At 36.9% G+C, this 11699-nt stretch overlaps 1 protein-coding gene across 2 annotated transcripts; it reads left to right on the forward strand.

Moving 5' to 3' along the window:
• The first annotated feature begins 578 nt into the window (after positions 1 to 578).
• Positions 579 to 9912, forward strand: LOC107803091 (uncharacterized). Of its 2 annotated transcripts, none has more exons than XM_016626705.2 (9): positions 579 to 1116; positions 1540 to 2042; positions 3226 to 3425; positions 5119 to 5289; positions 6205 to 6519; positions 7189 to 7389; positions 7479 to 7628; positions 7778 to 7978; positions 8306 to 9912. In XM_016626705.2, exons 1-9 carry the CDS (start codon positions 735 to 737, stop codon positions 9357 to 9359), a joined length of 3177 nt encoding a protein of 1058 aa, XP_016482191.1. In that variant the 5' UTR covers positions 579 to 734; the 3' UTR covers positions 9360 to 9912. The 2 variants fall into 2 exon arrangements, with proteins under 2 accessions (XP_016482191.1, XP_016482192.1); XM_016626706.2 differs by having other exon boundaries at positions 3232 to 3425.
• Positions 9913 to 11699: the final 1787 nt, after the last annotated feature.

Consider the following 11699-nt stretch of genomic DNA (forward strand, 5'->3'; position numbering starts at 1 on the left):
ACAATTAAAGATCATTGGGGTGAGAAGTAAACATTTCTTCAGTTTAAACAAATGGGTTGTAAATGTAGGTAGTGCCTTTTACTCTTCACATTTTTTTTCTTCTTTGTTAATAAATCTGTTTTTTAATCTTTCCTTCAATCTGAAAAAAATATATTAGTTAACGACCCCTTTTTCCAAGCAGATTCGTCCAGGTTCTTAGCATCCTCAGCTGACTGACGTTGTTCCTGAAACTGTATCGTCACTGGCCGTTGGGGATCGCGGAGATTTGGTCACAAAGGAGTAATCAATCTCGGAGTTAGGGTTGCGGGAGGAATAGCGGGACGGGGAATAAGAGGAGAAACTGGAGAAGATGTAGAAGAGAAGAGAGATAGCGAGAAATGCAAGGAGGAAAAGTAGTACCGGAGATCTAGGTTTGAAAGTACCGGAGGACTAGCCTTTTAATTAGTTTTGGACTGTTAATTGTATAATTTATTTTGTGGCTAGCTATTGTCATTAATTTTTTCCGGATGGCTACAAATGAAGTTTGCTAAAAAAAAATCCCTTTTCTATTTAAGCAAGTTTGTGGGCTCTCTGATATTGAGCCCAAATTTTGACACACTTTTGTGGTCCATTTAGTCTCCAACATTCCGAACAGTAGTTGTTACCGCCATCTGCATTCAACTTAACAATTCTTGAATTTAAAGCCCTAACACTACATTCCCAATCCGTCGGATTACCTGAATCCCTAATTCCTAATGGCTTTCGACGACGATGAAGATTTCTCCGGCAGCGATTCCGATGACGGCTTTCAAGAGGACATGGAAGCCCTTAAGAAAGCTTGCCTTCTCTCCGGCAAGGAAACTGACGACCTCCAACCTTCATGTTCCACCGGCGATATCGGCGGTGGCCACGTCATCGGTGCGGACGACGTAACCCCCTCCGGTACAGACGTTGATGACGTAGACGATGACATCGAGTTGGTTCGTAGCATACAAGAGCGATTCGCCCTATCGACAGAGCTTCGTGAGCCTCTAACTCTAGAACCGTTGTGCTCGCTTCCTCCTCCTGGCTCGGAGGGTGATGATGATTTCGAAACCCTACGTGCTATTCAGCGCCGCTTTGCGGCCTACGATGACGGTAGATTATTTCTGTTTGTTGATTTAGATTTTCTGCCCTCACTCGTTTGCGTAGAAATAGAATTATAACTATAAGTCTATACTCATTGCTAGTACTCCTATTTAATATGAACCGAACTAGTGTTAAAGTATTTTGTCATGATTAGTAGCTACATTGCAAAAGATGGTTTTTTGTATTCGTCTGTTGGGTATCAAGAATGTTTGATCTTTGAGTTTAAGTTCTATGCACAGACTATGTAAAAAGAAAAGTATTTTGCACAATTAGGTCACTTATTAGGTAAGTATAGGTAAATCTGTTGATAAGCATTAACTGGTAATGTGGTTGAAATGGGGCATACAACTTAAATCCTTTATCTTTTATGTATTTCTTATTTGCTACTAAGTATTATCTTTTTTTTGGGTTACTATCGTATAATTTATACAGATTCTGGAAAGGGAAGAAAGGAGAGTCCTTTGAATAACTTTGAGCAGGTTGGTGTCACTAACATTACCTCGGAAAAGGAATCTTCCAATAATTTCTTTGTAGAGAGAACTAATGCTGGGGAAGGGTTTCCCGCTTGTGTAGATGGAACCACACAGATTTCTGATGGATGCAGTAATGAAATTGCTAGTTCTCAGAATCTAATTGAGTGGCATGATTCCGGTGCTGAAAACACAGCAGTGTCAGTTAATTCTTTTTGCTTCCCAAAATCAGCACAGGCATTTGTTGAGGCCATCAAGAAGAATAGGTCGTGTCAGAAAATTATCCGGGATAAAATGATGCAGATTGAAGCAAGAATGGAAGAGTTGAAAAAATTGAAGGAACGGGTGAAGATCCTTAAAGGCTTTCAGATCGCTAGCAGAAAGAGAATGGGTCGGGCCTTGTCACAGAAAAGAGATGCACGTGTCCAGTTAATTTCTTTGCCAAAACAAAAGTGCAGTTCAAAGGTCAGCATTACAATCTGCCAATTAATTGCAAGCTTGATTAATTATTACTTCGTTTAGTTCCACCTCATGTTGCTGCCTGAATGGATTAATTTAGGATAAGGAACACATGAGCACATGAGATGCCGGGTTCATTTATGTGTCTTATCGTGTCAGTTTGTTTTTTGCTTATTTGCTCATTCTTTTAGGCCAGAGAATATAAAAACAAAACTGTACGAGGTTCTTAAGTTGTTGTCAAAAGATTACTTTGCGTGGGACAACATGAATATACAAGAATGGAAGAGTAATTTGACGTGTTAAGTGCTGTAAAAAGTGAAAACGTCAATTAATTGTTTTTTTCTCAACTAGATTTGGATTGATGGGCGAAATTTTACTTAATGGTCTAATCTGAACAGCTTAATATAAATTATTACGAGAAAGGCGTGATGTAATTTGTATTGTTGAAACCTGTTAGTTTATGTCTAGTGTATTTTAAGACTATGGCTTGTAAAAATGGATGTTGATATGTTCAGGAGAATTCATTGTTTGTTTAATCTTATTTGTTTAAGTATTAGGTTATTTAAGTTGTATCTTCTCAAGGAGAGAGAAAGTGCTACTGATTTTTGAGCAATGCCTTCAAGAAAAAAATATGAAAACTAACTGTACTATGTCTGTTGTCTACTCACTTGGGGATTGGACGTTTGCCACCTTGTCTATGTTGCATAGAGTCTGTTTCCATGGCTCTAATTGATGACTATTGACACAGTTGAGCAGCATTTTCATTGTCAAATTTGTTTTTCCGGTGACATGGTGCCAAATATGTCATCAATTGACATATGTGGCTTTCCTGTTTTTTCAACTTGTCTGTGGTAATTAATTGCTTGTTGGACACTGACAGCCTTACCTTCCTTTGTTTTCTCATTCTAGCTGATTGATCGTATCATGCATAACTTATTTTAAAGCTCTTTTATATGAATATTTTATCTGTTTTTTTATTGGTATATCAGTATTGTATCTTGTGCCATATGTACAAAAAATGGATTGCATCTTCTGAAAGCTTGAAATTTTCCATTAAAACAACAATAATAATAACTGCCTCAATCACAAACAATGGTGTTATTATATGTGATACAAGTTGTACTTAAAAAAAATAATTGTATGGGATACATTTATATGTAATCTTCTGTTCCTAAATTTGTTCTTACAGCTCCAGGGAAAGAAGTTATCTGCAATACATTATGGACCTCCCGAGAATTCTCATGTTGCTAGCGTTAGGGAGGCATTGACACATTTTGCTGTCTCATTGAGTCGTAAGGAGTGGTCCAAAGAAGAGAGAGAGAATCTTGCAAAAGGAGTGAAACAACAATTTCAAGAGATGCTGCTTCAACGCTCAGTGGATCTACTAAGGTACATTTCTCCCTGCAGTGGATATGTTAATGAGGAAACACTTCTTTCAAATTAGATTCTTGCTCATACAGCTCTTGTATGCACATATCCATGATCTTTCACAGGGACAAAAACGACCAACAACCCTGAGTTCTAATACTGTCAACTTTATATAAACCTTGTCTCTCAGTGATTTCCTGTTTTCTCCATTCTTTTGGACGATGCTTGTATGTATCAGCAAACTTTAATTCATCAAGCCGATAAGATTAAAAGTTGATTGACTAATCATAGTATTCAAATATATGACTTTCCTTATTTGTATGGATTGGAAATGTGGTTCCAATTTATTCACAATTGTTTGATTGACTAATCATAGTATTCAAATATATGACTTTCCTTATTTGTATGGATTGGAATATGTGGTTCCGACTTATTCACAATTATTCTTTTCCAGCCTTTATACGAGGATCATATGTTACCCCAATAATATTTAATTCTAATCCTTTCTTTCACCTAAATTTCCAATTTCAATTTCCCTTTTTACTTGCAATTTTGTGAAAACTGAAAATAGAAGAGAGAAAACTCTTGTTGAATTGGTTGTAAAAAAAAGGAGAATTCTTTTAACTTTCAACAACTTTGAGCAAGTGTAGGGGGTGATAGCACTTGGATAAAAGTTGATATCTTTAGTATTATTGTTGATGTTTATCTTGGTGGTCCTTATTGGGCGGTAACTATAAAGAGACTGGATGCCTTATATCTATGTCTTTTAAGTTTGAAGTGGATATATCTAATTGTTGGTGCCAGCACCAATGCAATAATTTGTGGTCCTTTTCTAGCTATATATTTTGATTTTTTGCGTGAGAAGAGATAATGTCAGTTCTTTAATTTTACACCTTTAGATTAAAATCTGAATATTAGGATTGGCTGTTTGACAGCATGAGATTATCAGATTTTTATAAAGAAATTTACATGTGCAAATGCTTTTCTAATAAAGTAGTGTTTTGAAGGTGATGTTATACTGAAAGTGTCTATATAGCAGGATTAGAAAATCATGTATCCAAGAAGTGAAGTTAATATTTTTGAAACTTAATTTTCTTTTGTACAGTTCTAGAGGATTGTCTTAGGTTTCTTCAACTCAACCAGTAGAGCTTAATGTTGTCAAATGTTTGACTTTCACTCTCTTCTCCCCAGTCTTAGAGTGTTGTTCTGCCACTCGTAGCCCTTCATATCCATCCTTTCTCTTTGTGCTGTTCTCTTATTCACTACCAACTGGGCTTCCTGTATGGAGATAAAAAATGCTATGGTGATTGGGGATTATCATTCTTAGTTAATTACAAATGGTATGCAGGTTGGTTTGAAGAATATTCATTGATGTTGGAACTAATTCTTACTCAGTTATCTCTTCTACTTTTACCCTTCATTATATACCATTAGATTTGAAGTTGAAGTTTGGAAGTTGGAACATGAGGGCATTTGGTTATGACTGGTTTTATCAATAAGATCTATTCAAAATATTGAAATACTCTCATCAATAACTGGAAACTAGAAGTGTCAAGAGAAATGAACATACCCTAACAAGTGGAATTTCTTTTGAAAAATTTGAGATTTGGAACTTGACTGATTGTTCTTATTTACCTTGTTTCTGGAAAATGCGCCATGTTTGCTACCAATTTGCTCTTATGGGACCATTTAGTCTTATCAAACTTTTTTGCAGTAACAAGGATGGACGTTCTGGAGAATCTGGTGATCTTGATGGCCTCATTGCCTCAATCAGGGACGTTGTGATTACCCCTGAGACCATGAGGTTATTTCTACCCAAGGTCAATTGGGATCAAGTAGCTGCCATGTATATTCCTGGTCGTTCTGGTGCTGAATGTCAATCGAGGTAGATTTAAAGTACCTTTTTTCCCTTTATAAAATAGTTATATACCTTCTTCGCATAGATAGCGTTTCATACTTGAATAAGAATATTGCTGCTGGGTATCTGTCCAGTTCTATGCATTCTTGTATATGGAAAATTATATTAAAAATTTGATTTTTGCTGTTCCTATTAATTGTAATATGAGTATCGGGAATCATGTCCTTTTGACCTATGATAAGTTATGGAGAACATTTGCTGAATAATGACTAGCCAAGCTGTCGGAACTGCATGCCTAATTGTCTATCATCCAAGTTCAGGTTTAGTAGAGCCTAAAAATGATGGTATCAAGGATGGAATAGGATCACAAGTTAGGTTTTCTAATTTAATGGGAATATAAGCTTTGTTAAACATTTAAGGGATATGCGACAAGTCGTACGAATAGACCAATAAACATGAACCTACATATACTATTAATTTAACATCGTTACTGTCTCAGAATGATCTTAAATATTCAATACTACAGTCAGATGTTTACTACCCTAATATGTAGTCTTGCGATCCAGAAACATTGAGAAGTTTGGTTTATTTATTACCTTTTGGAAGTGTAAGTATTGTATATAATGGATATGCCTTGAATCTCATGAGCATATAATGAACAGAAATAACCACATACACTTAAACGTAACATTATAATTGCACGTTTACTGATTCTAAAATCCGATCTTAAGTACCTTAAGAGATCCTGCGTGGTCTCCTCCTTCCAAACAAAGTTTTAGCTGCTGCAAGTCCTATGATTGATATGTGCATTAATGGGCATACCTAATCACCTTCTTAGTGGTGCTTATGTTATCATTAGTTAAGTGTTTAAGGTGCTTTGAATTTGATTTTTCTGCTATCATTGGTTGAATGGTCACTTATCCTCTTCTTACATCCCTTCAGGTGGTTGAACTGGGAAGACCCCTTAATTAAACATGAAGAGTGGGATATATTAGAGGAAAAGGCCCTTTTGCATGCTGTCCAGCGGAATGAAATGAGTAACTGGATTGATATTTCTGCATCATTAGGAGTATGTAGGACTCCGTTCCAGTGCTTATCACATTATCAGAGGAGTCTGAATGCTTCAATCCTTAGGCGGGAATGGACTGAGGAGGAGGACATTAAACTCTGTGCTGCTGTGGAGACTTTTGGTGAGAGTAACTGGCAGCTTGTTGCTTCTGTAATTGAGGGCCGGGCAGGTACACAGTGCTCCAATAGGTCAGTCTTCTCCTCATAGTGGTTTCGTATCATTCCTTCTTTTCCTAGCTACTTCAATGGTTCGCATAATGTATTATATCATCATACACACTACTTCTGTGGAAGTGATAATTTCTTCATAATTCTGTATTCGGTACTACCTTTTTTTTTTTTTTTTATAAGGTCCGGTACTACTTTTGTAGAACTTTGAAGTTGGTGTTTTGTGATTGGCCACCACCTTTTACGTAGGTCCAGTATCTAGATTCTAGAGTAGGATCTATAAATTTACTGCTTCTCGTTGGCTTTAAAAGTGCGTCATGACAAATTAAACATGCACTATGTAACTGAATTTGTTTTCTGCTGTTTCATCAATGATTGACAACAATTCCTTCTGTGACTATGTAGGTACCTTTAGGTAAGGTTTTATTGGTTGGAGTAAAGCGAACACTTCAATGTTTTGTATTTTACTAATACTTATGTTGTACTCTATCTCATCCAAAGGATCTTCAGAGTAGGAGAATTAGAAGGGAAGGCATAGTTAAATCTGAGGCTTCTGAATACCAAATGTTATTCATGTTTCAGTTTGCTTTTTACATATTTCTTCTATTCAATGTTTTAAAAGCAATTTGCGATTTGGTTCTCCCTGATGTATCTCTGAGTTAAGCTGGTGAATTTATTTGAAACTCCCAGGTGGATTAAATCACTTCATCCAACAAGGAAAAGGTGCGGTAAATGGAGTGCTGATGAAGACAAACGATTGAAAGTTGCTGTTATGCTCTTTTACCCTAAATCTTGGAGGAATATAGGTCAATCTGTGCCTTGTCGAGCGCCAATTTGGAAGAAGATAGCTCAATATGTACCAGGGAGGACTCATGTACAATGTAGAGAAAGGTATTTACTATCTGTCTGATTCGGCAATTAAGGTGGAAAAAGCTGTTATCATTCTTATCGTTTGAGTTTTATTTCTGCTATTGTTTCAGATGGGTCAATAGCTTAGATCCTTCTTTGAAGTTGGATGAGTGGACAGAAGAGGAGGATTTGAAGTTAAAATCAGCCATAGATGAACATGGATATTCCTGGTCCAAGGTTGCTGCTTGCGTTCCTCCACGCACTGATAACCAATGCCGGAGGTATGGACGTTTATGGTTATGGTTGAATGGGTGTTGCTTGTGTAATCTTTTCGTTGGCGCGAGGATGTTGTCTTATTTGTGGCTTTGAAGTTCGAATATACACTAGGTGCTATCCAGATTTGTTTCTTATTCAATTGTTCTACGTACAGGAGATGGAAGGTGCTATTTCCAGATGAAGTTCCCATGCTGCAAGAAGCTAAAAAGATACGAAGAGAAGCTTTTATTTCCAACTTCGTCGACAGGGAGGAGGAGAGACCTGCCCTTAAACCCAATGACATAGTTCCAACTCATAAACTTAGTTATAGAGCTGGATGTGGAACTGCTTCTGCGAATAAAAGAAGGAAACTAATGTATGCTTTCAACAATATTTTGCTACATGTGTTGTGATAAAATTGTGATTATTTAATTCAGTGTTAATCCGTATTCAAATAGGAAACATTTCTGGAAGTGGCTGATGCCTCATTTGGTGCTTTACTCAAAGCTCCCCTACATCTCAATCCCAAATTAGTTTGTGCGGGCTATAGATGTTTAAATGAACTGCTATATCAAAGCACAGAGATAGTTTTGTCTGGTCTTGGACACAGTTTTGTCTGGTCTTGGACACACAGCTTTAGATGGAAGGAATGTGTTTTTAGCTGCTTGTTGCTTTTACTGATTGATTTAGTTTCTGTTTGTAGGCCCAGAGCAACTAGGGATGATTCGGCTCCTAGGTGTGATGCATTATGTGAATTGGAGAGGCGACATTTGGAGGAAAGTGAAGGTCCAGAGTCTTCTGATCTTCTAAACAACAGTTCTTTATCTTCTAGAGACCAGGAGATTGAGAGGATTTCAGATGGTGAAGAGGCGTTTGAACAGGGTTATCATGATTCAACAAAGAATAAAAGACCTTCTAAACTGCATCCTAGACGGACTAAAAAATTAGCACCAAATGATATGGTTCCAGAGGTTTCTGCTTCCAGTAAGGTTGAGTCTACTACTGCAGTTAACAATATCTGCAAGAATAGGAGGAGAACCAGTTCGCTAGTGAAGAAAAAGAGAACTATTGCCTCACAAGAAAGTTCATCATCTTTGCCAAATCTGTCTTCGTCAATGACAGTTGTTGAAGAGGTTGATTCACATGTTCAAGACAGCGGGAAGACCATGAATATTATGGATAAACGTCATTCCACAAGTGGATATGATGATTCCTGTGTTAACTCTGAGGGTCCTCCATTGTCTCGTCCGCACTTGGATAAAGGCACAGCTGATCTCGATGTTGGTGAGAACCGCGTTTGGGAAAATGCTTCTACAATAGGGCCCCAGGAATCCTCATTATATTTTCAAAAGAATGCTGTTGTGTGCACTGATGAAAATGCAAGACAGTTAAAAGCTTCAGGCTGTCACAAGCTAAATAAATGCAATCAATTGAAGAGCGATGGTGGGTTTTCCTTAAATAATCTGTGTGAAACAGCAGATGACTGCATGACCCTTGCTTCCTTTATCCTTAAATCGCGTGCGAAGAGACGTTCATTGTCTTCTGCTAAGGTTGCCAAGTTGCGTCCAGACATAGCTCAAAGTAAGGATGTGGCAGACGATCACTCTAGCAGATCTTGTATATCTGGTTGTCATGATGGCGTGGAAAAAACAATGACCCAAGAATGCACTAGTTCCAATCAGATACCGAGGGCTGAAGTAGCGGATGACATGCCCCTCTCTCTTGTTATGGGCAGAGTGAAAAGGAGGCAACGTTAAGTTGTTTATAAATTTGACCCCCTCGAGAGCGCAAGATAGAAAAAGGAGCAAACGCTGCTGATTATTATCAGAGGCAAGCTCAATGGTGAGGCCAGCTGGTCTATTGTCTTCATCTCGACTGGTTTCGGATGCGTATATCTATACCGCACCCGTACGCAAACATTCAGACAATTGGAGAGAATAATGAGATTCACTTGTATAGGCGGTTTAAAATTTTTCTTCACTTCCTGCTTGACGGATGAGTTATAAGTCGCTCAACTGTTTTACTTTTCCAAATTGAAAAGCCATTCTTTCTAGTACTGTTGGGAGAGCTCTGAAGACGTGGCCTGTGGGTACCAAATCGGCACTTCTGTCCCGTGTCCATCTTACTGTAAAATTTTGATCCTCCTCGCTTTGCGATGAATATTTTTGTATAATGCATCATTTATTCGCTAAGTAACAATCTGATAGGTTCATTAAAATATTGTTTAACTATATGTAAAGTTTCAGTGTCTGCTAGACCATTTTGTGTATGGACATGAGCAACCGGATGCTCAATTGTTATCCCAGTTGATATACAATAATCATTAAAGGCTTGGGATGTAAACTTACCAGCATTATCAAGACGAATTGTCTTAATTGTATAATCTGAAAATTGTGCTCTTAGGTTTATTATTTGAGTCAACAATCTCGCAAGTGTCATATTGCGAGTTGATAGCAAACACACATGTGACCATCTTGTAGATGCATTTACCAAAATCATATATATCTGAATGGTTCACATGGAGGGAAGAACCTTCTGGTTCTTCATTGAATGTCCATGTGAATTCTCAATTATTTTACGCATCATATTAGAACCAGGATGGCTCAACCGGTCATACCAAATAATAAAATTATCTTGATTAGTAAACTGCTCGTTTACTATGGAATGTGATTCAATCCTGCTAATACTTGTGTAGTATAAGCCGCAGGAAAGAGCAGGTAACATTTCAAGCACATATTTCTTACCAGACATTATTGTAGTAATATAAAGATATTCAATCTTTTCATCATTTGTAGTCTCAATATGGTAGCCATTTTGGCGAATATCTTTGAAACTTAATAAGTTTCTTTGAGATTTACTACAATATAGTGTTTCATTAATATATAGCCAAATATGTTCCCCCCTGTAGTAATAAATTAGCTCTTCCATAACCTTCAATTAATCTTGTACTACCGGTCACACCTCCTTTTTACACACTCAAGGGGGGTGTAGGGAGTTTTTTAATTTAAGTGACATTATTCGAAATGAGATTATTTATTTATTAGAGTCGTTACTTGGGATAGTTTATTTGGTGTCCCAAGTCACCAATTTATTTTAAAATCCCAAATCGAGGAAATTTGACTTTCCTTTTGAAGTCTGCGAATCAGAAATTCTAAGTAAGGAATTCTATTAACCCGAGAGAAGATGTTAGGCATTCCCGGGTTCCGTGGTTCTAGCACGGTCGGTTATACTATTATAATCGGCCCATTATCTGATTTATTACATATTTTAACCTATTGTGCATTTTAAATGATTAGCCGCTTTTAATAATTATTGTTACATATTGCAAATCATGTCACGGGAACCGTATCCACGATCTACAACATGTTTAATTTTAAAGATTAAATTGTGGCCGGGTCACATAAATGTACCCCGAATTTTAGTAATTAGGGGTCACAACTACGTCACGAGAACCATACCCGTAGCTATGATAATTAATTAATTAACGCGCCTAAAGCAAACTACAAAAGTTCAAGGCATTTCTGAACTAATTTTGTGTTTATATGATGGCCATAAATTAAAGGATTTTATTTGTATATGTCACACCCCAAATTATTTGATCTAAATTTGTGAGGGCCATGTGTTATAGATTTAAAGCATGGCACACCTCAAATTAAAAAAAAAGTTTATATATATTTTAAAGGGAAAATTAAAGGTATTCCTATTTTTAACTAATTTAAAACTAACTATCACAACCACGTTACGGGAGTCGTACCCGTAGTTGTAATAATTTTAATTGCGCCTAAAGCATTTTAGGAATGTTCATAAATTAGTTCTCACGTTATTGATGCAACAAAAGGGGAAAAGAAAAATGGGCCTCTATTTAGGCCCAAGTCACAATTAATGAGTTCAATTTTAGCAATGTACTTTATACAAGAAACCAAAAGCACGAACCATACAAAATTACACATGATTTTAACCAATGTCCATTTGTGCGTAAAAAATCACATTTTTTTTTTATAAATGCACATGAGTCTAGTTTCTTTGGGGAGTAATTACATGTGCTAATTTCCTTTGGGATGCATTTTTCTCAACTCCAATTTGTGAATGCAACTTGG

This window comes from Nicotiana tabacum, chromosome 6 (assembly GCF_000715075.1).
Source record: "Nicotiana tabacum cultivar K326 chromosome 6, ASM71507v2, whole genome shotgun sequence".
In the NCBI taxonomy this organism is placed as follows: domain Eukaryota; kingdom Viridiplantae; phylum Streptophyta; class Magnoliopsida; order Solanales; family Solanaceae; genus Nicotiana; species Nicotiana tabacum.